The 24,119-nt window shown below is 40.6% G+C and overlaps 1 protein-coding gene across 1 annotated transcript; it reads left to right on the forward strand.

The window, feature by feature from the left end:
- LOC118815059 (E3 ubiquitin/ISG15 ligase TRIM25-like) lies at positions 1–23,551 on the forward strand. The gene is made up of 13 exons (XM_036580991.1): positions 1–662; positions 953–1,048; positions 2,921–3,154; positions 3,344–3,503; positions 4,350–4,373; positions 6,354–6,508; positions 11,265–11,375; positions 17,860–18,456; positions 18,774–18,869; positions 20,887–21,120; positions 21,613–21,772; positions 21,955–22,011; positions 22,292–23,551. The coding sequence occupies exons 1-13, from the start codon at positions 78–80 to the stop codon at positions 22,816–22,818; spliced, it is 3,036 nt and encodes a 1,011-aa protein (XP_036436884.1). The 5' UTR covers positions 1–77; the 3' UTR covers positions 22,819–23,551.
- The last annotated feature ends 568 nt before the right edge of the window (positions 23,552–24,119 follow it).

Consider the following 24,119-nt stretch of genomic DNA (forward strand, 5'->3'; position numbering starts at 1 on the left):
AGTCCCTCCTACTCAGTTCAGAGAAAACGAAACTGATCTCAGAGAGCTGCTCTCTCTCAGACTAGAAGGGCAGGAAAATGGCCAGTATTTCAGTAGATCACGACCAGTTCAGCTGTCCAGTCTGTCTGGATCTGCTGAAGGATCCAGTGTCTCTTCCTTGTGGACACAGTTTCTGTATGGTGTGTATTAATGGCTGCTGGGATCAGGAGGATCAGAGGGGGGTCTACAGCTGCCCCCAGTGCAGAGAGACCTTCACTCCAAGGCCTGTTCTACGCAGAAACAACATGCTGGCTGAAGTGGTGGAGAAACTGAAGGAGACAGAACTCCGAGCTGCTCCTCCTGCTCCCCGTTACGCTGGACCTGGAGATGTGGAGTGTGATTTCTGCACTGGGAGAAAACTCAGAGCCATCAAGTCCTGTCTGACGTGTCTGGTTTCCTTTTGTGAAACTCATCTTAAACCTCACTGTGAAGTTCCTGGATTGAAAAAGCACAAGCTGGTCAAAGCCTCCTCACAGCTACAGGAGAAGATCTGCTCTCAGCACGACAAACTGATCGAGATCTACTGTCGTACTGACCAAAGCTGCATCTGCTATTTATGTACAATGGAGGAACACAAAGGTCACGATACAGTCCCAGCTGTAACTGAGAGAACCGAGAAACAGGTGAGAACTAGAAATCATTTGGGTTCAGTTCAGGCTGATTGGGTTTGTAGTCTAGAATGAGCTGCATTAATCAGGTAAACAGTTTAAACTGATCTTTCAATTCTTGAACTCAAGCAGTGAGTTTTCAGTAAACAGGTCAGACCAGTCAGTGATCCTGTGACCAGCCAACACCCGTCTTTCATTCTTACAGTGATCACATGACAGAGAGCAAACTGTACAGAACAAGAACATGTTTTTAGGTTTTAATTCACAAAAAACTCATAAACATCACAAAATGTATTTGTTCATAGAATCAGCTGAAGGAGATTCAGAGTAAATTCCAGCAGAGAATCCAGGAGAAGCAGAAGAAGCAGCAGGAGCTGAAACAGGCTGTGAAGACTCTTAAGGTGAGAACTGAGCAGAGATTTGGTGTTTCAGAGCTCAGTCAGTCTCTCCTCCACAGTGTGGACAGTAAGTCATCTAGAATCACAGTAAGAGAGGAAATGATGGTTCAGTTTTAAAGGAACTGTTTGGTGAGAAATCAGATTTACATTATAAGACTTATTAATCACAGTATCAGGTGATTGGCAGCTGATTTGTACATGTATTCAATCCACTAGGATGTAGGTACTGTATATAGTGTATAGTGTGGGGGCACCGTATAGTACATCATTCACAGCCAGCTGTTACCTGCTCAGTTGTGTCAGACTGTTGACAGCATTGGTGTTGTGTCATTGGTTGATTACTGGTGATCTGACTTTACAGCTATGTTCAGACTGCCAGCCCAAATCCGATTTTTGGCATAATAATTTATCCAGATTCATTGGTGATAGTCTGGACTGAGAAAAACCACATGAAATCCGATTTTTGCAAATCGGATCCAAACCATATTTGGAAGTGGTTTGAAATGCGATTCCAATCGGATTTTACAGATGAGTCTCAGTCTGGACGCTCTGGAAACTCAAATCGGATTTTAATGTGTCTTTTTCGTCACTTGAAATGTGACCAACAAAGACGTGGTCAAATCCAGAGTGATGGAAGTGCTGGGATTCAAGAAGAGCTCCAGTAGTTCATGATTATTCCAGAGATTTCTGGAGGGAGAGATGATGAACCTCCAGTTTTCACGTTTGAAATATGCGTTTCATTAAAAGACGCCTACATTAGTGTCGTCTTTTAATGAATCAGTCTCTGTAAACTACAACATATAAAGTAAAACTATATGTTTCTTAAACGTCTGTTAAAAACTTTTACTCTCCATCTTTAAGCTGTAACATGAACTGTCGCCCCAAATGATGGAAACACATGAAATCTGATCTGACTAGTCAAACTGAGTCACATATCCCAAAATCTGACTTGAATCAGATTCGAAACCACCTGCACTTTCAGAAAAAGGTCCTAAACTGTCACAGCGGTGCTGACAAGGGTACGACTTCACTACCTTTAGTCAGGGAACACAAATGTATCAAATTCTACTGCAAGTACATTTTTAAGTTGTTTTGACTCCACACAGTCCGTCTCGTCTCCAGCCTTTTTATTTCATTGTTCGATTTAAAACTTTTGGTAATGAAAAGGTAATAATGTGTCTTTTTTCTGGAAAAAACGTATTTAAGGTACGCAATTAGACATTAAATCCGCTGTAGTACGTTTATATTTTTTGTACCTTGATGACTGAAATACGAACCTGCACAGAACCTTTTTTTCCAATGGTAAACAAAAGTGGCTTAAAGTGGTTTGAAGTGGCTTTTTGTGATTCAGACTGCAGGAAATCTGTTCAGCTCAAATCGGATCTGACAAAAACTCACCTTTGGGCTGTCTGACTGAAAAAGGCCTAACAGGCTTGATTATGAGTTTTCTGACACTGTATGACACACTGTTATCTGTAAACACGGACAAAATAATGTCACATAGCTACAAAAGTTTTCTTCTTTATTTTATAGATGTTATTTACAGTGTCAGTAACTACAAACAAGTCTGTTCTACATTATTTAACAACTCAGTGTGGTTTGTTAACTGTGAGAATATAGTCATGCAGTTTACACCATGATAATAGAGATAAGCTTCCATTACATTTAAACTACATTGAAGGTAATTTGGGGAAAACTGAGCAAATTTGATATTTTAACTGTTCTTTTAACCCTTTAAGATCCTGAATGTGGCTGTAGATTTCCTTTAGTTTCATATAGTTACTGAATGATAAACGTTGAGATGAATGACTGAATAATGCGACTCAGTTTAAGAGGTGAAATGTTCCTCCATCTGGTGTGTTCTTGTCCTAACAGCGCTGTGCTCAGTCAGCAGTGGAGGACAGTGAGAGGATCTTTACTGAACTGATCCGCTCCATTGAGAAAAAGCGCTCTGAGGTAGCAGAGCTGATCAGAGCTCAGGAGGAGGCTGAACTGAGTGGAGCTGAAGAACTCCTGGAGAAACTGGAGCAGGAGATCGCTGATCTAAAGAGGAGACACACTGAGCTGGAGCAGCTTTCACACACAGAGGATCACATCCATTTCCTCCAGGTAACAATCACTGATCTACAGAGGAACCTGTTCCTCATCCAGCTTCTAAAACTCCTCTCAGCAAAAGTTCATTAAGGCAGCAGTAAATCTACCTGTCTGTGATCACAAGTCTGTCTTTAGTCTGATTGGAGCTCCTTCATTTCTCTCGTACTCCTTTATCTTTCTCCACTGTGTTTGTTCTCTCTGTAGAGTTTCCAGTCTCTCTGTGTCTCTTCTGGATCTGAGGACTCACCCAGCATCACTGTCCATCAACACCTCTCATTTGATGGAGTGAGGAGATCTCTCTCTGAGCTGAAGGAGCGACTAGAGGAGTTCTGCAGAGAGGAGTTCAGTAAAATCCCTCCTCATGGTAAGAGGAGCTGTCCTGCTGTGGAACATGAGGATGGAAAAAGAGCAAAATTCATAGTAACTGTATAATTAAAATTAAATTAAAATAAGTCTGATCAGAAGTAAATTCATGTTTTGTATCTTTACAAATGAAATTTGTACTTTTACAGAAACAAACTGACACAATATCATTTAAGACATATTTTAGTAGGACTGGCCTGAATAATCTGAATATCTGAATATCCATATGTTTTGTTGGTATGTTGCCTTATTTAGTATCAGCAGGTTTATGATGATTTAAGCTGCACTAAGATGGTTTAGTCCAGTTTAAGCTGGTCTGCTGCTGGTTCAGCTGGTCACTGAGTAGTGGTCATGGTGGTTGGCCAGCATTCCAGCATCCAAAGCATAACATATGGTGGTCTACGCTGTTGTTTCTAGCAGGGGTCTCTCAGCATCTTTGAGACGTCCCTTGTCTAAAAGGCAGGTTTAAATGCGTAACTGTTTTTTAGTAGTAAAAACTGGAATATTTGGAAAAATAAAATAGAAAATAAAGAAAAATCTGTAAAACTGTAGTAAATTATTAAATGTAAATATGAGTGTTTTTAAGGTGGTGATCAGAACTCGAACTCGATCAGAAACACAAACGAGTCTTCAAAGCCTGTAAAATGCTGTTCAGTTCAGCTCTAATTATAAGAATGATGGTCGACATTAAACAGCAGAAAATATTCAGTACAAGAGAAACAAGAAAGCAAAGAAACAAACACAGAGAAACACATTTATACTGGAATCATTCTATTCTATTCTATTCTATTCTATTGACTGTGTTGGTCTGTTGTGTGTGTGTGTGTGTGTGTGTGTGTCTCCACAGCTGTAGCAGTTCAGATTTTATCCTGCCCCTCGCTTTATTCCTAGCTAATAGGATACAAGAGCGTGAACACCTGAGTATCTCTTAGGAACATGTTTCACACTCCATGATATTACATTAGCCAGTGTTTGCTAATTTGAACTAATGTCTATTAGTTTTTACTAATAATCAGCAAAATCAGGTGTCTGGTAAATACATACATAATACATATATACATAACGCTAACCACCTCAGCAGAGAAGTGAGCTATACAATACATACAAGATTTTCAGATCGTTTCAGATCATTGTAGAACATTTTAGATCTTATTTGAGCTGCATTACTGTTGGAATTTAACTTGCAGTCCTTTCTTTAAACAACAAAACATGAACAGCGGAATAATTAACAGCGTCTCTGTTTCTGAACTAAAGACTCGCACTAAGCACTAAAAAAACAGTTTGACTCGGTACAGCGCGGATATACTGGATGGAAACGACTCGGTTGAATCAACAGAGTCGATTCCTTTCTCTGAGGCTCGTCGATGACAATGGAATCGATTCTGTTGATTCAATCGAGTCATCTTCAGGAGTTTATTCCGCTCAGCTATTCGCTAGTTATGGAAATGAGTCGACTCGAGGGTTTCAAGAATCAATTCTTAGATTCAGACCATCCAGTCGTGCGTAAACAGGCTCGATCTCCTGGTCAGAAATCGCTGAACTACCTGCTTCAATGTACTTCAGCGCTTTGGTGTAGTAAATCTACACTTTTACAGCTTATTTGTCCTCATTTGGTCAGATTTGTTCCGGTGTTGGGTTTATTACGGATCTAACCGTCACTCTTCAGACATTGTCCGGCGCTTTAGTCTTCATAAGGTCAGAAAAAGGGTTTGATGTCCGCCGCTGCGCAGTGTGAGCTTGTTGTGCTTCTTTGCGATGTGCAGGTTTGTGTTGTGGTGGTTGTTTTGTGGTAGTTGTGTGGTTTTTGTGGTGATTCTGTGCTTTTTGAGCGTTAATCGCGGTTCGTGCTGCAGCAGCGGGTGTAGTGAATGTGGTGTTGCTGTGTCGTCTAAGCATTTTAAACTCGTTTAGCGGCCGGTTGTCGTTTTCTGAGCGAGTTGTTTCGTGTGGCGTCACTGTTGCTGCACTGATGCTGTACTTCTGTTGATTGGTGGGTGAATCTCAGTCCATCGCGGGCAAAGCTCGGTGTTTTAACTGACGGAGGTTTCAGCCAGTCAGAAACGGTGGTTCTTTTTGGGGGCGGCGCTCGGGCAGCAGAGCGGACTCCTTACTCGTCCGTACGGAGCCGTCTAGAACCTGATTGGCTGGAGCCTCTGTCGCTCAGCCACTATTGGTCAGACGGCCTTGTAGGCGGGCTCCTTCTGCTCTACAGGCTCTGTCGGTCATGGCGGCTCAGATCGCTGCTGTGCTCATCGCTAAAGCGCTCAGATGAGCAGGGAGGCTAAGAGCTGTGATGGGCTGAGTTTCTGAGGCTCTGTGTGGAAGTTAAAGGGTGTTTCAGCTCAGTCCGGCGAACTTTCGGCTGCCAGGATGTGTTTAATAGTAAATATGGAGCTGTTTAATAATCCGCTCAGGTCATTTGAGTGCTGTGCTCGTGCAGGGATTAAAGGGGGCGCCACTGAGCACTGGTGTAAAATTCACCAGGACCATCAGGATAAAAGGAGATGATTACAATGAAAAAAAAGTGAGGACCAGCAAAATGACCTCACTTCCTGAAAATGACCTCACTCGAAAGGTTAAAAACTTGCACTGGTCCTCACAAGTATAGTAAGACAAACACACACACACTCACACACAGATATTGTTTGTGTTTCTGTCGTGATTAATTTGATTGATCTGTTGTTCTTGGTGAACTTTATTCAGGAGTCTAATTATTTCCCATTACTCATTATTATTATTACTCAGTTAGAGTCTAAATTATTTACATGGAAATGATTAAAGATGAAAAACACTGACACTGAATTTTTATCAAATAAATCATTTAAATAAAATCTAATTTTCTCTTTTTTAGATTTCTGTCAGCTGACTCTGGATCCCAACACAGCGTATCGTCTCCTCATTCTGTCTGAGAAGAACAGAGTGGTGACGTACAGTGATAAAGCCCAGTCATACTCTGACCATCCAGAGAGATTTGACTGCTGGTATCAGGTGTTGTGTGAGGAGAGTGTGAGTGGACGCTGTTACTGGGAGGTTGAGTGGAGCCGTGAGAGAGGAACTGTGTACATATCAGTCTCATATAAAGGGATCAGCAGGAAAGGTTGGGGTGATGATTGTGGGTTTGGAAACAACAGTCAGTCCTGGAGTCTGCATTGTTCTTCCTCTCTCATTTTCCTGCACAACAACATTCAGACTGAGATCTCAGGACCATCATCCTCCAGAATAGGAGTGTATGTGGATCACAGTGCAGGAACTCTGTCCTTCTACAGCGTCTCTGACACAATGACCCTCCTACACACAGTCCACACCACATTCACTCAGCCGCTCTACGCTGGGTTTGGAGTTTATGGTGATGGATCATCTGTGAGATTATGTGATAAATAATGATTTATCTATTAAATATGATTGTTACTTTATAGATACACTCAAAATATTATTTACACTGTTTGTTTAATGAACTGTGTTATTTTTTTAGACAGATAGAATCTTTAATAATCCTGGAGAAAATTGCCGACTCATCACAAATACAGTTCTGTCCAAAAAACAAAGCTGTACAATTCATGTAGACTACCAGTCAAAAGTTTGGACACACCGAACTGCATATTCATTTTTTATCATTTTAAACACATTTTTATCTCATGTTCCAATTCAAATTCAGTTTGTTTGAAGACAAATATAAACAGTGAGTTTAAGTGACTGAATATGTACCAACAAGTGGTTTTCAGCAACAACAAGGTCTCAGCTTGTGAGTCTCTTCAGTCCTGTTGGAAAAGCGTCTCAGGCGGCTCCTCATGAAGCTGCTGGAGAGAAAGATCCAGAGTGGGTTAAACTGCATCAAGGTAAAGGGGGGCTACTTTCTAAAAGATCTAAAGGAGAAGATAGTTTGATTAGTTTAACACTGTTTTGGTCTCTGTGTGATTCCATGTGTGATATTTCATACTTTTGACGTCTTCACTGTTATTCTAATATGTAAGATGGTCTAAAAGATGAAGACCCTTCTATGAGTCGGTGGGTCCAAACTGTTTCTGTACATTGTTCAGAAGCTGGTGATGAAGGTGTTGCACAGTGAAAGTGTTTATATTTGTGTGTGAAATAAACTCCACCTGCCTGAAATAAAGAGAGGGGTCAGCATGATAACTGACCACCACGACACAGCACTCTTACAATCATTCATCTGACATGGATTTCCAGCTTGTGGACATTAATAATGGGACAGTCCTCACTGTACAAAGAGCTTTTTATCCCATCCCAACCTAAAAGCCACATACAGCTCATGGTCTTTCCCCACTTTCTTCTGATGAGCTGGTTTAGGTGACCTCACTCTAAACACTCCAGGTCAAAGTGTGTGTGAAGGAGTGTGATGTGTTTCTGTGATGTGTGCAGTAAATGAGGCAGTTCAACATCAGAGCATGTTTTTCTCTTCTTCTAGCAGCTCATCGGTGCTGTTCTGTCCACAAAATCCCCCCGTTTTCACATCTGACCCTTATAGACGCTCATATGGTTCCTGCAGCACGAGCTGCTGATAATAACTGAGATAAAAGAAAAGCAAAGCACTGCATTTGATCTTGGAACGTAGAACGCAGAACGTATTTCTGGCCCAGCATCAGAGACTTGATTGGTTCCATTCCTGTATGTTAAGCATCTCTATTTTAACACTAAACAACTCTGAGGAACTTTGGGCTGGAGTTCAGTACGGCTTCTGTGGGTCACTAGAAGACCGACCCCCCCCCGTATATTAAAGATCATGTGCAGAACACAGTGGAGGAGAAGGAGGAGGAGGAGGTGGAGAAGGTGGAGCGAAATTCCCTCATGTTAACGAGGAGTGAAGGACTGGTGTTTACAGGAAGCTGGAATTGAGGAGGAGGAGTTTTAGGTTTGGTCTCTCCTCAAACTTCAGTTCTGTCATAACTCCAGTATCTGTGAGGCTCAGATGTGGATTTTCTATGGCGACAGGTTTAATATGATTATTATAATATCAGATGAAGTCTTTGAGTTCAGTAAAGAAGTTTGACAGGGTTAAAAATGTGAGCCCAGTAAATGAGACCAGAATCTATTATTTACTTCACACTGAAAAGTGAATGAATGAAGCAGATCAGCAGATCCACAAAAGGGGCTGAAGAGCTGTCGATGTCCACAGACTCAGATTCTCATGGTGGATCTTAGATGGATTTCTTTGGCCTTGTTGGATGTATTGGACAATATTTTGGAGGTAAAAGCCAAGTCCTTCTCCAATTTACACCCCCAATGAAAAACATCCAGTAGAACAAACCTGTAGGAGGAATTATGGGTAATCTTTTAAGAATCTGCTGAAATGCTTATTATTACTGCATCACACCACTAACTGACCTTCAACAAGGGAAGTAAGACCATCAGGAATCACTCTAATCAAAGAGTTCTGTTCTATAAAGGGGAAAGGAAGTCATGCACAGACAGAACACACTCATAAGAAAACACACTGCCAGATTCATCAGATACAGAAAGAAACTGTTAATATTGTTTTGAATCCATTTCAGAAGATTTATTCCTTATAGGTACATCAGGATTATTCCATAAGAGTGACCTATGTGGTCAGAAACTGTGGACAAGGCATAATTCCCAGGCAGGGAGAGCCTGATGATGAAACTCAGAGAAACTGGGAGCTTTTTTGGGAACTAATGACGAGTTTGTGTGACTGATTTTTCCAAATGAAGTCTAAAATGATTTTATTGATCTCATGATCAGTTTAATCTTTAAGAAAGTCAGAAAGGGAAGGATGAACAACACGAGAAAGTCCCTGAGCCTGAACTGAAAGAGCTCCACCATATCAGGATACATCTCTCTGAAGATTGAGCTGAAAAACGTATGAAGGTTTTTGTTCTGCCAGATGTTCAAACGCTGTCTGGCTGGAGTGTTTGTGGTTCTATGAATGCTGAGGTTCTTCACTGTGTCTTTAACTTGAGTGTCATGAATCAGAGTTTTAGTGCATAAAGAGACGTTATTTCCCATTTTGTCTCATTCAGTTTCAAACCTAAAGTGTAAGAAAACCGCTCAGCTGCTTTTCTCGTGTTCCACAACTGACCTTTCAGAAACAAAGTACAGTCGACTGATCACTGTGAGATTTTAATTTACTGATCAAAAACTAAAAATCCTTCCAGACGATTTTCATGTATTAAAATTAATGACAGTAACTGAAATGAATAATAAGGGTGAAAATGGTCGACCTTGTCTGACTCCTCAATTTATGACAAATCAGTGAAAAGTACTACAATTAACAATTACAGAAGTATTGATTCCCACACAAAACCTACCAATAATGTAAATTAACCAGCCTATAAATAATAATAAATACAAAATAATAAAAATAATAATAATTGTTGGAGAGACTTTTTCTCAACAGGGTCAAAAGCTCTATAAAAGTCCAAAAAGGAGTCAAACCTTTAGAGAAACACTGAATTTGTATGATCTAATGAACCTAAGCTCAGTCTTACTTTGTCACTAATGCGCTTTTTGTGAAACCATATTGTCTCAGAAAGCATATCTAGAACCTACGACCTCTGTGTGACATCATATCCAGGTCTGAGAGTGCAGCACTGCGGCTCTGCAGACAGACCTTCACTGGAAAAGTCTCATATATGTTGGTTAGTGGTTTGACGGCTCCCTCTAGTGGTGGAGATGTTTACAGCACACTGAAGCTCATCAGGATCAGAAAACCTACACAGTCAGTTTAGCTTGAATAGTTTTTGGTTTCATATCATATAAAATCTTATTCGGTACCAAACAACAGCCAGACGCTTTCTATCATTATATTAATGAATTATTAAATAGTTATTTTTGGTTGATATTTCTAGGACTATTCAATGCTAATAATTTACCCACAGCATAACAGATTAGCTGTAAAAACACACTTATGTATAAAAAAGTAATTTAATCCAAAATAAATCTAGAATTATATGTGAGAATCTTAATTAAGGCTCTTGAAAGAATGAAAACAAGATGTTATTAATGCTCTGCACCTGTTAGCACACATGCTAATTCAGTAGCCTGTAGTTAGGTGATCTTATCTGGCAGCGTAACAGTAATAAACTGTATTAATGCATCATTAAGCACTGAAGTAGAGCCACACTGCCCTCTACAGCAGGATGTAGTTGGATATGTACACTAGTGAGGGACGACACAGTGCAATTAATATTTCACTGATTTCTTCAAGCTTTATTGTGTTGGTCGTCTCTGTTTGTTGCAGGGGTGGGAACTCCAGTCCAGGAGGCCCAGATTCCAGCACAGTTTGGTGATTTTCCTGCTCAAGCTCACCTGATTCACCTCATCAGTTAGTTAGCAGGTTTGGTTGGAGTGATACAGCAGATAAACCACCAAACAGCGCTGGGCCTCAGTCTAAGGGACCCACCAAGAGAACCAGGTTACACTACATTGATGCCATTTCTTGGGAAATACAGGTAAATAATGCAGCCTGTGGTTCAAAATGCAGGATTTAAGATGAGACCAACTGCAGCAACTGGAGAGCCGCTGTCTGTGAGCGAGAATGTTCACTGCAGATGTTCTCATTAAGAGTGGAAGAGCAGGAAGAGCAGCACGGCTCATATCCTGTGTACCTTTCAGATTTCAGTCTGAATTAGCAGTGGCAGCTGTGTCGGGTATAGAAAATCAGTTTGTGACAAACCGTTCATCATTTTTTCAGCTTTAAAAATCATTTATTAGGTTTTTTTTACACAGTGTATGAAAATCAAACGTAGGAAACAAAACGGAAAATGTGTCTGAATCTCCTCCACAGTGTCCAGTTCATCTGACAGCATCTCCATTTGTCCTCACACCTCTACTGAACATTGGATCAGTGACAGGTGTTGGAGAGGAGAGCTCAAAAGAGCGGGGCTCCAGCATGAAGGTCAGGGTTCAGGGAGACGTCCTCAGTGTGCAGCACAGAGGAGAGAGAAGGGACTCCAGAATGGACAGTACTGAGCAAAAGTCAGAGACCACCCTTTGTGTATTTCATTTCCAGTCAACACGGCCAAAACATACAAGTTATTAATGTTTCAGGAGATATTTTGTTTTGAGATGATCCACTTAAACATAAAGATGAGGGGAAAAACAGGAGTTTCCAACAAAACAGTTCAAGCTACAGAGAAAATGGGGCTCCTAACAACCACCTGGAAGACCTGGTAGACCCCCAAAACTGCCCCATCAGATAAACAGCACTTAAAGCTTTCATCTTTGAGAGACAGGAGAAAATCAAGCTGCTTCAGATCTGAAAACATCCACAGGTGCTTCTGTCCATCCTTCCACTGTGAGAAGACGACTCAGTGCTGTGGGTCTGAAAGGATGTGTAGCTGTTCAAGAACAACCTCACTGAGAAAAGGAGACGGACACATCAAACAAAGAAGCTGAACAATGGACTGACCACCCCAGAGTCCAGACCTCGACACCACTGAATGGGTTTGAGATGATTTGGATCGTGAGAGGCTGAACGTGCAGCCAACTCCTAAGACTGAACTTTGGAGCTGTGGATAAACATTCTTACAGATTTCTTTGAGAAACTGAAAAAGAGTCTCTTGATAAGAATGGAAGCTGTAATAAAGGTAAAGAGAGACACACCAAATCCTGAAATGCTGAAAATATGATAGAATGTTTAGTTGTTGAGGCCTCTGTTTAACTTTTAACTGACACTTAATGACTGTTTTGACTGGAATTGAAGTGAAAGGTGGTCTGTGTGGCTTTTGCACAGTCCTGCAGGTCAGGGGTCAGAGAGGGTCTCACCGCTGCAGAGGAAACTGCACAGATGAGAATCTGCTCAGATCCACTGTAGAGCTGCAGGAGAAACACACCCAGAAACTCACACTTAGAACCGCTTAGCTTCACAGAACACACACAGCGAGACCCCCAAAGCTGCAAACCAGTATGAATATGTGTTAACATCGTCATGTTCAGATGTGTTTGACCACCTAAGACCAGCTTTACATTCAGCTACTCAGCATGTTGTGCGTGTCAGTGTGAATGTGTGTATAAGGTTTTCTGTGTTACTGTATTATATTAACATTAATGACAGTAAAGAAACACAGAAAGAAGCACCCAAACTATAACTAGTGTTATTTATCTGGTTACTTATTTATCTATTAACGTATTTATTTATTCAGTAGAGAGTCTAAATGCTTATACTGCGACTGGCACTGCTAAAAGATCTCAAATGTGATCATAAAAGATCAGATTAAAACAGTAAATAAACCTTCAGTAAGAAAATAATTATATAATATGTGAGTCTCTTTACTGATATTATTGAAAAATAGAAAAATGCAAAAATACTTAAAAATAATTGAAAAGAATAAAAAATAAACATACATGAACAGAACAGACAATATAGTTTAAATCTACATCTTTTAATGTCACCGTCTCACTGATGTGAACCAAGTTTTCCATGTAAAGTATGAACATTTAGAAGAATGTGTGGTTTAGCTGATGACCTGGTGTCGCCTGAGGTGATACTGAAGCTCAGACTCTCCTGTTCTGCTGAGTGAATGAGCTGTGGTTAATGCTAACTCCATAGTTAGCCATAATGCTAACGGTTTAATGGGAAATCGCTGTTCTCTTATGCTAACGGTTAGCCGTTCTATACTGAGTTTATAAGCCTTGAAACTGAGGTAAATATTATGTGCTTTTGGGTTAAAATGTGTTTGAACATGTTAACAATGATCTTTATTGGTGTTAAACGCTGAGTTTGGAGAGTTTTGTGAAAAGACTCTGGAGAGGAAAGAGAAGAGCTCCAGGCTGAGTGTGGTCAGTGCTAATGATCGTAGCTGCTGGCTACAAATATATTTAAATCCATGCTGCATTTTCATCACAGCCAACCGAGCCGCTTCACTCTACCTCTCTGCTAAAACGCGAGCAGGTTTAGCTGTCTGAGCTGATGTAACGCGCCAGAATGATTCAGACGCTCGCGGATGAAAAAAGGGGAAAAGCCTTTACTGGTTGAGTCGTAATCCAAAACCACAGTCCAATAACAGAAGTGGGTCAAATCCAAAATAGACAAAGTACAAACAAACAAACAGAACCAGAGGCAGACAGAGTCCAGAGGGCAAAGAGGCCAAAAACACAGAAAAGCAGTCAGATCCAGAAACAACACCACCAAAGAAAACTCAGCAGGAAAGATTCAACACCTCACAGAGAGCTGAACTGAAAGCCGGCTTTATACTGACTCTGACTGGACAAAGACAGAAACAGGTGTAGCTGATTAGCATTCAGGAGAGGCTGAACGGAGATTGGAGCGCAGTGGAGGGTCAGGAGTCACATGATCTCCCAGAGGATTCTGGGAGACGTAGTCCATGAAGGTCTCAGAGCCGGAGGGATGCGTGACAGCAGATTTCTAGACACGTTCTGTGCTCTGATGAAATGCAGGTGAGACAAAGTCTAAACATTTTTTAAAATACGGAAAAAAGGAAAAATCTCAGACTAATTTTTTTTTTGAGCTATAGTTAAACACATGGCTTATATAACGCAAAGCCTATGACAGCATATTCCAGACTTTATTCAAATTCAAAAGCAAATTAAAAAAAAGCTAATTCAAAATGAATTTACAACTGCATTTGAAATGTGAGTGTTCATTATCAAAGATAATGATGCAAAATGTATGTTTGTGATGTGTGTCAGCATGTATTTTGTATTTTTTTGTGTTCATTTCTCTCTCTCTCTCTCTCTCTCTCTCTCTCTCTCCTTCTCTTCCTCCACAGAGGTACCTGCTCTGCAAACAGTCATGTGAGGAGAACCAATCACAGGCTTGGGTGGTGCAGTTGGGGGACGAGCCTATGTTTTAAAAGAGGCTGAAGAGAGCGAGGCCTGACCATGTGAGCTGTTGTAGTTTGTGTGTTTAATCTCTGGTGTTGAGCGTCTGCTTTGTTTTAGGTGTTTTATCTGTGCTTCTTTTAACTTAGTTAGCCAGACCTTGTCTTTTATGTAAGGTGAAGGACTTTAGTTGGTATTTTATCTGCACACTTTTAACTTTGTTTTACAGGAGATTGTTTGTACCTCTTGGGGTTTCAAGCAGGTAAGAGGGCCATGGCTATACATTGACACCATGTTTTGTTTTTTTTTTTCAACATTCCTTGGCCACACCACCACCACCCCTTTTCCAGGGGACATTTTTTTTTTCACTTCGCTATTAATGACACAACTCATCGTTTATTAATAATCATATAGATATAAGGTGATGTGGCTCCACAACCACCCAACACCCCTCCAAACAACCCCCCTCCCCCCCGCTCACCCACCCCCAACTTTGAGTGAAACAAAGAACAGAAATATCAGAGACAAAACAGAAGAAGTAAAGAGAAAGGATGAAATAATAATAATAATAATAATAATAATAATAATAATAATGACAAACTGGACATACAGGACAGACAAAACACTTAACAAAACAATAAACAAGGCAGTAATGCCCCCCACCCCCACCCCCCCACTCTTTTTTTTATTGCAATTATAATGTGGGTAGTTATCAAATCCTATGTAGGGTTTTAGATTGTGACCAGGTTTCCTTGAATGATTGTGTTATTTTTAAAATTTGCTGTGAGTCTTTCCAAGTTGGTGATCCATGATGAGGTTAAGCCAATGCTTTATCGAAATTTTGGTTCTGTCCTTCCAGTTCAGCAGTATAACTTTTTTGGCAATGGTAAGTGATATGAATATAAAGCATTTGAGGTGATTGGGTGCTGAAAGTGAGGAAAGGTCATTAAGTAGCGCTACAATCGGACATAAAGGGATGACAAGGCCCAAAATCTCTGACAGCCTGTCCATGACCTCTGACCAAAACTGCTGGGTCGGGGGACAATTCCAGAAAGCATGATAGTAGTTGTCTGTTAAAGCTGGACAATGTTGGCATTTATCACTGTGACTAAATCCCATACGGTGTAGTTTAGAGGCTGTGATAAATGTTCTGTGAAGGGTTTTATATTGAATTAGCTGGAGTTTTGAATTGCTGGACATAGAGAAGATATCACTGCATATATTTTGCCAGCTGACATTACATGTTTCTTTTATACCTGAGGTCCATTTTTCAGTTGGGAGTGAGACAGTGTTGTCCTTTGAGGCTATAAGTTTATATATTTGGGATAATATTTTCTGAGGTTTAAGGGAGTGTAGTTTTAAGTAGAGGGGAGGAGTGTGATTGCAGAGATTTCCACTATTAACTTAACAATTTAGTCCATCTTTGAGTTGTATATACTGATAGTGACAATTATCTGGTATATTGTATTTTTCTTTGATGTCATCAAAGGTCATGAGCAAGCCATCAGAGAACAACGGTGCCAGACTGGTTATTCTTCTCTGTTTCCAGGCTGAGAATATAAAAGGTTTGTTATTTATTAAAAACATGGGGTTGTCCCACAGAGGAGTTTGACTGGAGGGAGAGTAGCTGTAGTTAAGAATTTTGTTTGAATTTCACCATGCATTCAGGGTGGTACTTATTATACTGTGTGTGTATATATATATATATATATATATATATATATAAATATTATAGCTTTGTCTATGAATGGAATACTATTAATTTCCAGTTCTTCAATTAAACTTTCCTCAATGTCTTGCCAGGGTTGGTTTGAGCTACTTGTCCAATGTCTAATGTAAAGCAGTTGATGTGATAGAAAGTAGTAGTAGAAATTTGGGGCTCCAAGTCCTCCAAAATGTTTAGGTTTCTGGAGGGTAGCTAACTTGATTCGAGGCTTTTGGTGCTTCCAATAGAACTTAGTAACTGCATTGTCAAGAGAGGAGAACCAGCCTGACGGTGGGGTAACAGGGGTCATAGAAAACAGAATTGATTTTAGGGAGGACATTCATTTTAACTGCTGATATTCGGCCAATTAGAGTTAATGGTAATTTATTCCACCTTTCTAGATTATCCTTTATTTCTTGCATTAAAGGTATGTAGTTAGGTTTATACAAATCATTTATATTAGAAGAGATATGAATACCAAGAGGAATAGAGTAATAGACTGTGCGATATGTTCAGATGGTATATCATAGACCTCGTCATCCCAGTTGAATTTACTTAGAGGCAGAAACTCAGATTTGGACCAGTTAACGGAATAGCCAGACACCCTGCTATACTTATTTATCAGATCATGAACGGATGGAAGGGACAGTGAAGGGTTAGTAATATACAGTAAAACATCATCTGCATATAGACTGATTTAATGGTGGTATGACTTTGACTCCCTAGCACTCGCTAACCAGGCCGAGGACAATTCTGTCCAAAGTGGTTTTTGTGTGGAAGTGATATTGTTAGTGACACTGTGACCAGAGGCTCACACGACTGTCAGTGAAACACTGCCCTGCACATTTTAGTGCTTTCACTGCTTTAACACACCCATTATAAACAGTCAGAGTTCATGTGTTCCTCCAGGACCAGGGCTCACCCACCATTTAAGGTGGAAAATTTGAATAAGAAATTTCCTTCGTCTGTGGTGGGGCATTTGTTTTTCCTTTTTCAATGTCCAAGTCAGACAATTAGGACAATAAAATTTAAAATGGCTAAAGCGCTTTACTTTTCCATGTTAATTTGAACTGCCAGTAAGCACAGAAATGAAAATGCAGATACACATTTTTCATTTGAATCATGTCTTTAGTAAAGCACACATTAAAAATGCAATTAGAAATATATAATTTGGATTAACATTGTCAAATTTACATTTGGACTTAAATAAAGTCTGGATTATGCTGTCATAAAAGCCTTTGTTAGCTTAGCTATCATTACTTGAGTAGGAAGGAGAGTTGCAGCTTTAATATGACTCCTCCGTCTTTCATTTAACTTATAAAATATTGAAGTTATGAAGTAAAGAATGTGACGACAGCAAGTTCTGAACCGCAGACAGTTCTGTGGACTTTTACAGGTTAACTAGAGTTAAAAGATGCAAATAGTTTCCTTTTCTATGAAGGTTTTACTTCATGAATACTTTGATCTGTTATCAGTGATGAGCTTTTTCTGAAAATATATAAGAGAACTGCTGTAGATTTTATTACTGCTTTGAATGGACGGTCTGGGTCAGTTCTGAGGTCAGTGGAGTTCACAGCAGAAGGACTGAGATGGTGCTGTTTTCATTTCTCAGCTGCAGTAATGAAGCAGAGAAGTGAAGATCCTCACAGAGACTGCAGCTCTCTTACAAGCTGGAGTCAGTTTCCTCTGTTACTTTCATTTCTGAGCTGCACAACTTTTTATTCCTTGAAATTCCAGCAACTGTACAGGAAAAAAACCGTAGTCTCTCATTTTCCTCCTCTCTTTCTCCACCTCCTCTCTGTGACACACTAACCAGCAGAAAACCAGGAAGTCCCTCCTACTCAGTTCAGAGAAAACGAAACTGATCTCAGAGAGCTGCTCTCTCTCAGACTAGAAGGGCAGGAAAATGGCCAGTATCTCAGTAGATCACGACCAGTTCAGCTGTCCAGTCTGTCTGGATCTTCTGAAGGATCCAGTGTCTCTTCCTTGTGGACACAGTTTCTGTATGGTGTGTATTAATGGCTGCTGGGATCAGGAGGATCAGAGGGGGGTCTACAGCTGCCCCCAGTGCAGAGAGACTTTCACTCCAAGGCCTGTTCTACGCAGAAACAACGTAATGGCTGAAGTGGTGGAGAAACTGAAGAAGACAGAACTCCGAGCTGCTCCTCCTGCTCCCCGTTACGCTGGACCTGGAGATGTGGAGTGTGATTTCTGCACTGGGACAAAACTCAAAGCCATCAAGTCCTGTCTGACGTGTCTGGCCTCCTTTTGTGAAACTCATCTTAAACCTCACTATGAAGTTCCTACTTGGAGAAAACACAAGCTGGTCAAAGCCTCCTCACAGCTACAGGAGAAGATCTGCTCTCAGCACGATGAAGTGATCAAGATCTACTGTCGTACTGACCAAAGCTGCATCTGCTATTTGTGTACAATGGAGGAACACAAAGGTCACGATACAGTCCCAGCTGTAACAGAGAGAACCAAGAAACAGGTGAGGACTAGAAATCATTTGGGTTCAGTTCAGGCTAATTGGGTTTGTAGTCTAGAATGAGCTGCATTCATCAGGTAAACAGTTTAAACTGATCTTTCAGTTCTTGAATTCAAGCAGTGAGTTTTCAGAGAAACTGTGTGTAAGGTAGTTTTCAGTAAACAGGTCAGACCAGTCAGTGATCATGTGACCAGCCAACACCCGTCTTTCATTCTTACAGTGATCACATGACAGAGAGCAAACTGTACAGAACAAGAACATGTTTTTAGGTCTTAATTCACAAAAAACTCATAAACATCACAAAATGTATTTGTTCATAGAATCAGCTGAAGGAGATTCAGAGTAAATTCCAGCAGAGAATCCAGGAGAAGCAGAAGAAGCAGCAGGAGCTGAAACAGGCTGTGAAGACTCTTAAGGTGAGAACTGAGCAGAGATTTGGTGTTTCAGAGCTCAGTCAGTCTCTCCTCCACAGTGTGGACAGTAAGTCATCTAGAATCACAGTAAGAGAGGAAATGATGGTTCAGTTTTAAAGGAACTGTTTGGTGAAAGGTTGGATTTACCTCAAATGTAATTGATTTGCCAAAACATCTTTGGAGTTCAACAGAGTTTGAACTGTGGCAAAGGTCTTGGGAGGGGTCTCCGGTAGAAGGTCTGACTGAGGTGACCTATATTTTGTACAGTTATATGTTCTGTTTTCACTGTATATTTTTAGGGTTTAACTCTGTAGTATTACTAACCTGAACTCATTTAACTTCATATCTGTATCGATATCAATGAGTTTTACACTTAGAAACTGAATCAAAGACACAGCAAGTAGGTCTCAGTGATCAAAGTTCTCAGTCGCTACGATGGATTTCGATCAACTGGATTCCAGAGAGATCATCTGTGATATCATCCACACTATATTTCCAAAAGTATTCGCTCGTCTGCCTTCACACGCATATGAACTTGAATGAGATCCCATTTTCGATCCATAGGGTTTAATATGATGTTGGCCCACCCTTTGCAGCTATAACAGCTTCAACTCCTCTGGGAAGGCTTTCCACAAGGTTTAGGAGTGTGTTTATGGGAATTTTTGACCATTCTTCCAGAAGCGCATTTGTGAGGTCAGACATTGATGTTGGAGGTGTGGTTCCTTTCACTGGAACTAAGGGGCCGAGCCCAACTCCTGAAAAACAACCCCACACCATAATTCCCCCTCCACCAAACTTTACACTTGGCAAAATACAGTCAGACAAGTACCGTTCTCCTGGCAACCTCCAAACCCAGACTCGTCCATCGGATCGCCAGACAGAGAAGCGTGATTTGTCACTCCAGTGAACACGTCTCCAATGCTCTAGAGTCCAGTGGTGGCGCTTTACACTACTGCATTCGACGCTTTGCTTGGTGATGTAAGGCTTGGATGCAGCTGCTCAGCCATGGAAACCCATTCCATGAAGCTCTCTACGCTGTTCTTGAGCTAATCTGAAGGCCACATGAAGTTTGGAGGTCTGTAGCGATTGACTCTACAGAAAGTTGGTGACCTCTGCGCACTATGCACCTCAGCATCCGCTGACCCCACTCTGTCATTTTACATGGCCGACCACTTTGTGGCTGAGTTGCTGAGTTGCCACTTTCGCTTCCACTTTGTTATAATACCACTGACAGTTGACTGTGGAATATTTAGTAGTGAGGAAATTTCACGACTGGACCGAGGTGCTTGGTTTTATACACCTGTGTCCATGGAAGTGATTGGAACACTTGAATTAAATTATTTGGATGGGTGAGTGAATACTTTATATAGTGTATATATAGTAATATAGTATACATACACAAATATAATGTACATGTAGATCCTAAGAGAAAACAACAAGGGGGTATATATATATATATATATATATATATATATATATATATATATATATATATATATATATATATATATATATATATATATATATATATATGGGAATATGACTTATGAATCGCAGTACAAGGTTATAGGTAGCCGATTTGTTCAGGCATGCAATGCAGTTGGTAATTAGGTGTATGTGGTTTTTAGCATGTATGACACACTGATATCTGTAACAGCTAAAAGAAGAAGCCGTCATAAAGCCTGAATTTATCTGTACTTTTCTTTATATTATAGATGTTATTTACAGTGTCACTCAGTGTGGTTTGTTAACTGTGAGAATATAGACATTCAGTTTACGTCATGATAATAGAGATAATCTTCCATTACATTTAAACTACATTGAAGGTAATTTGGGGAAAACTGAGCATATTTGATTTTTTAACTGTTCTTTTAACCCTTTAAGATCCTGAATGTGGCTGTAGATTCACTTTAGTTTCATATAGTTATTAAATGATAAACGTTGAGATGAATGACTGAATAATGCAGCTCAGTTTAAGAGGTGAAATGTTCCTCCATCTGGTGTGTTCTTGTCCTAACAGCGCTGTGCTCAGTCAGCAGTGGAGGACAGTGAGAGGATCTTTACTGAACTGATCCGCTCCATTGAGAAAAAGCACTCTGAGGTAACAGAGCTGATCAGAGCTCAGGAGGAGGCTGAACTGAGTGGAGCTGAAGAACTCCTGGAGAAACTGGAGCAGGAGATCGCTGATCTAAAGAGGAGACACACTGAGCTGGAGCAGCTTTCACACACAGAGGATCACATCCATTTCCTCCAGGTAACAATCACTGATCTACAGAGGAACCTGCTCCTCATCCAGCTTCTAAAACTCCTCTCAGCAAAAGTTCATTTGTGAGTTCGGACCGTGCCTTCAACATGTGGTGGTAGTATGAGGGAAAATTGAGGGAGGGGGCAGAACTCTGAGAACTTGGGCTGGAGTTCTGGGCACCTTCTGCCTGTAGCTAGAAGGCCAGATCCCCCCTCATAGCTGTAGCAGGACTGATGCGAGGCTGAGGAACTGGGAGGAGATGGGGTGGCGGTGGGGATTGCGAACACTTCGTGAGGTGAGGATTTGAATTTATAGGGTGTTGGATTGAAAGAAGGAGGGGTTTCAGTCATGCTCCTCCCCTCAAACTTCAGTTATAACTACATTTAAGGCAGCAGTAAATCTACCTGTCTGTGATCACAAGTCTGTCTTTAGTCTGATTGGAGCTCCTTCATTTCTCTTGTACTCCTTTATCTTTCTCCACTGTGTTTGTTCTCTCTGTAGAGTTTCCAGTCTCTCTGTGTCTCTTCTGGATCTGAGGACTCACCCAGCATCACTGTCCATCAACACCTCTCATTTGATGGAGTGAGGAGATCTCTCTCTGAGCTGAAGGAGCGACTAGAGGAGTTCTGCAGAGAGGAGTTCAGTAAAATCCCTCCACATGGTAAGAGGAGCTGTCCTGCTGTGGAGCATGAGGATGGAAATCTTAACACAGCAGAGAAAGACAAAATAAGTAGATTCCACTTTTAATATGATCATTTTTTAGTTTTAATTGCATGAAGTCTCATTCTATTCTATTCTATTCTATTGACTGTGTTGGTCTGTGGTGTGTGTGTGTCTCCACAGCTGCAGCAGTTCAGATTTTATCCTCAGAACCAAAAACCAGACAAGATTTTCTGCAGTGTATGAGTAACAAACACACACACACACACACACACACACACACACACACACACACACACACACAGATATTGTTTGTGTTTCTTCGTGTTTAAATTTGATTGATCTGTTGTTTTTGGTGAACTTTATTCAGGAGTCTAATTATTTCTCATTACTCATTATTATTATTACTCAATTATGAGTCTAAATTATTTACATGGAAATGTTTAAAGATGTAAACACTGACACTGTATTTTTATCAAATAAATAATTTAAATAAAATCTCATTTTCTTTCTTTTTTAGATTTCTGTCAGCTGACTCTGGATCCCAACACAGCACATCGTCGCCTCATTCTGTCTGAGAAGAACAGAGTGGTGACATTGAATGATAAAGCCCAGTCATACTCTGACCATCCAGAGAGATTTGAACGCTGGGAACAGGTGTTGTGTAAGGAGAGTGTGAGTGGACGCTGTTACTGGGAGGTTGAGTGGAGCCGTCGGGGAACCGTGTACATATCAGTCTCATATAAAGGGATCAGAAGGAAAGGTTGGGGTATTGATTGTGGGTTTGGACACAACAGTCAGTCCTGGAGTCTGCAGTGTTCTTCCTCTCTCACTTTCCGGCACAACAACATTGAGACTAAGATCTCAGGACCATCATCCTCCAGAATAGGAGTGTATGTGGATCACAGTGCAGGAACTCTGTCCTTCTACAGCGTCTCTGACACAATGACCCTCCTACACACAGTCCACACCACATTCACTCAGCCGCTCTACGCTGGGTTCTGTGTTTATGGTGATGGATCATCTGTGAGATTATGTGATAAATAATGATTTATCTATTAAATATGATTGTTACTTTATAGATACACTCGAAATATTATTTACACTGTTTGTTTAATGAACTGTGTTATTTTTTTAGACAGATAGAATCTTTAATAATCCTGGAGAAAATTGCCGACTCATCACAAATACAGTTCAGTCCAAAAAACAAAGTTGTACAATTCATGTAGACTATCAGTCAAAAGTTTGGACACACCGAACTGCATATTCATTTTTTATCATTTTAAACACATTTTTATCTCATGTTCCAATTCAAATTCAGTTTGTTTGAAGACAAATATAAACACTGAGTTTAAGTGACTAAATATGTACCAACAATTGGTTTTCGGCAACAACAAGGTCTCAGCTTGTGAGTCTCTTCAGTCCTGTTGGAAAAGCGTCTCAGGCGGCTCCTCATGAAGCTGCTGGAGAGAATGATCCAGAGTGGGTTAAACTGCATCAAGGTAAAGGGGGGCTACTTTCTAAAAGATCTAAAGGAGAAGATAGTTTGATTAGTTTAACACTGTTTTGGTCTCTGTGTGATTCCATGTGTGATATTTCATACTTTTGACGTCTTCACTGTTATTCTAATATGTAAGATGGTCTAAAAGATGAAGACCCTTCTATGAGTCAGTGGCTCCAAACTGTTTCTGTACATTGTTCAGAAGCTGGTGATGAAGGTGCTGCACAGTGAAAGTGTTTATATTTGTGTGTGAAATAAACTCCACCTGCCTGAAATAAAGAGAGGGGTCAGCATGATAACTGACCACCACGACACAGCACTCTTACAATCATTCATCTGACATGGATTTCCAGCTTGTGGACATTAATAATGGGACAGTCCTCACTGTACAAAGAGCTTTTTATCCCATCACCACCTAAAAACCACATACAGCTCATGGTCTTTCCCCACTTTCTTCTGATGAGCTGGTTTAGGTGACCTCACTCTAAACACTCCAGGTCAAAGTGTGTGTGAAGGAGTGTGATGTGTTTCTGTGATGTGTGCAGTAAATGAGGCAGTTCAACATCAGAGCATGTTTTTCTCTTCTTCTAGCAGCTCGTCGGTGCTGTTCTGTCCACAAAATCCCCCCGTTTTCACATCTGACCCTTATAGACACTCATATGGTTCCTGCAGCACAAGCTGCTGATAATAACTGAGAGATTAAAGAAAAGCAAAGCACTGCATTTGATCTTGGAACGTAGAACGCAGAACGTATTTCTGGCCCAGCATCAGAGACCTGATTGGTTCCATTCCTGTATGTTAAACATCTCTATTTTAACACTAAACAGGGCAGGATGTTACAGTTCTA

This window comes from Colossoma macropomum, unplaced genomic scaffold, assembly GCF_904425465.1.
Source record: "Colossoma macropomum unplaced genomic scaffold, Colossoma_macropomum, whole genome shotgun sequence".
Lineage (NCBI taxonomy): Eukaryota > Metazoa > Chordata > Actinopteri > Characiformes > Serrasalmidae > Colossoma > Colossoma macropomum.

What these genes read in the sequence shown, in the direction of transcription:
- LOC118815059 (XM_036580991.1), top strand. Translation starts at nt 78, where the DNA reads ATGGCCAGTATTTCAGTAGATCACGACCAGTTCAGCTGTCCAGTCTGT. An exon ending in AGGCTGTGAAGACTCTTAAG is followed by an intron (nt 1,049 to 2,920) that starts GTGAGAACTGAG and finishes TTGTCCTAACAG; the next exon opens with CGCTGTGCTCAGTCAGCAGT. An exon ending in ATCACATCCATTTCCTCCAG is followed by an intron (nt 21,121 to 21,612) that starts GTAACAATCACT and finishes TTCTCTCTGTAG; the next exon opens with AGTTTCCAGTCTCTCTGTGT.